Genomic DNA, 2,500 nt, shown 5'->3' with positions numbered 1-2,500 from the left:
CACACTACCGAGGTCAAGATTCTCCCATACAGACTGACTAAGCTCGGTTAATAAGATGTTTATTATATTGCAAACAAGAACAATTTATTTCGTTTAATGTAACTGGTTTGTACTAACTGACATTTTGCTTGCGAACGGCGATTAGTGGCGATGAGCTGAACCATATAATAAAGGGGAATATTAGCCCTCGGTCGTTTTTGCTGCGCTCGGTCCGTACAGCCACGACCTCGGGCCCATATTCCCCAGTACTGCCCTTGCGCTCGGTTCGTAAGTTGTTAATAGGGACCTTAAGCAGGGAGGACGACGGCTACGAGAACCTTGACCAAAAATATTAGTCGCGCGCTCGGCTTGAAAAATGCGAGCACACAAGAATGAAATTGATGAGAACGGTGTGGATATTTAGAGAGAAAATTGAAAATTCATCGTCAAGTGCTCTCGTCCTCCACATGACCTCAAATTTGATCATTTCACGTCGTTGTCAAGACGAGAACGGCAAAGAAATGTATCAAAATGTAAAACGCACGTGCAGGGCGTGCAGAACTATTGTTTTTGCTAATTAAACCTATTGTTATGCGACGTTCTCGTAGCCGTCGTCGTCGTCCTTGCGTAAGGTAAAGACATGTTTCCATATCTCAAAGTGCCCTTGGAAGTGAGGGGCCTGGGGTGGCGGTAGGGGGTGAAGGGTACAATAGCTGAAACAACCCAAACCTTTACAAAAATGCTAACCTTAGGCCTAAACAATATGCTTTAGATAATTTTTAGGCTTAAGGTTAGCATTTTTGTATGGATTTGGGTTGTTTCAGTTTTGTTGTTCCAGGCCCCTCACGTCCAAGGGCACTTTGAGAAATGGAAACAAGTCTTTACCCTTGCCTAAGCTCCCTAATAGAGCGTTTTCACATGAGGTCACGGCAGCCATGTTGGTGTTCCAAACTAATCCTCTGGGAATTGAACATTTATTTTTGTCACGTGAATGAAAACGCTCTATTTTGGGCCGAGGTCGTGGTAGTACGGACTGAGCGCAGGGCGGTTAGGGTTCGTGTCAGGTCGGTTTAAAACTATTCCACGGAGTTTCAGGTGCACTTCCTCGTACTCTAGAGTGATGTCAAGCCTTCAGTGTAGAAGCTGTCTTACTTGAAAACGTCGCTCGCCTCGTCAGTTTTGGTGTTGGATGTGTATCAGACCTCATTATTCTGACTAGGGCCTTAATGAGAACCTTTAAAACGATGTGTTACTTTCTTTCAGAAAGCCAACCCTTGATGACTTCAGGGGCTTCAAACCAGCAGTAGCCAAGTACGTCTTCTATTCAGTTGTTTACTTTCATTGTTTGTGTATTGCTGGTGACACAGGCATAAATCGTTATATTATATCATAGAATCATATAGATGGGCTGAAGACAGATGCGACTGTTTTGCTGGGAAATAAACGGAGGCGAGCTGTTTGAAGAATGAACGGAAAATTCAAATACTGCTCGCCAACACGAAACCGTTTGCAGTATGAGAAATTTCGAGTTCACTTTACAGCCAGATAGAGTTTGATTTGCCGAAAAATCATAAGAGTCTCCGAATGAACAAGTTGTTTTTAATTGCCTGTGAACTGAAATTTTTGAACCTTGTTTTAATCGTTTAGTCCATATTCCACTGATTTATAATTTTCCCAATTAAACTATGGTCAGGTGAACAATCTATTATTTAATCCCAACAGCAAAAAGTTAAAAATACATGTGTTTTTCACCTCAGTGGTATTGTCAGAGTTGTTTGAAATGTTTTGGCCAGCCATTTACATAACTTTGCCGATTAAGTCTTGGCAATGCCCCTCGGGGGAGGGGAGGAAAGTCATCCCATATGATACCTGCGATCAGGCCCATTTTTAGCTTCGCCCATATGTTCTCTTATGTCGTCGTTCGCTAAAATTGGGCCTGACCAAAAGTCTCTCAAGAATTCCGGACGGTCGGCCAAATTTTGGCCGACCAAACTCGTAATCTGATTGGCTGTTGAAACGCCGGAAGTGAAAATGTTATCATGATTGCGCGGAGCTCTCGCGAAGTCCTCGACACTCATCCGCCATAAGTGTACGAAGACAGTTGCTGCCTTTGGTTCTTACAATGACGTGGACGGTGCAACTTGATTTTATTTGTATAAATGGAGAGATGCCATCTGAAACATCTCATAACTTGTCCAGAATCGAGTTTGAATATCTGGAAAGAGTGAAATTAGCGATTCCGTTGTCGAGCTCTGTGACCATGTGGTTGAAAGTACTTTGGCAAAAACTTCCCTGATGTTTTGAAAGCTAAATAGCGGGTTCTTACAAATGGCAATGAAAGCCGATGCATATTGGTTCCCTAAATGAGACAAAGGACATATATATCAACAGGAGGAGATGCTGATAAAATCGCAAGTTAAGCGAATGCATGTTTTGAATACCTGTGTATCAAACGGCTTTATTTACTTACTGTACATGACACGGTTTGTTTGCACAATTTGGAGTCAAGATTGCTTCATAA

The 2,500-nt window shown here is 42.4% G+C and overlaps 1 protein-coding gene across 2 annotated transcripts in view; it reads left to right on the top strand.

Moving 5' to 3' along the window:
* The window catches only part of LOC138003808 (probable E3 ubiquitin-protein ligase HERC4), a 52,428-nt gene that overhangs the window by 32,346 nt on the left and 17,582 nt on the right, over nucleotides 1-2,500 (top strand). For both annotated transcript variants that reach the window (XM_068850057.1, XM_068850056.1), the window contains one exon: nucleotides 1,243-1,290. In XM_068850057.1, coding sequence (XP_068706158.1) covers nucleotides 1,243-1,290 — 48 coding nt within the window. The remainder of the gene's footprint in view (nucleotides 1-1,242; nucleotides 1,291-2,500) is intronic.

The sequence above is a fragment of the Montipora foliosa genome, chromosome 5, assembly GCF_036669935.1.
Source record: "Montipora foliosa isolate CH-2021 chromosome 5, ASM3666993v2, whole genome shotgun sequence".
In the NCBI taxonomy this organism is placed as follows: Eukaryota; Metazoa; Cnidaria; class Anthozoa; order Scleractinia; family Acroporidae; genus Montipora; species Montipora foliosa.
This window is presented reverse-complemented; position numbering and strand designations above follow the sequence as displayed.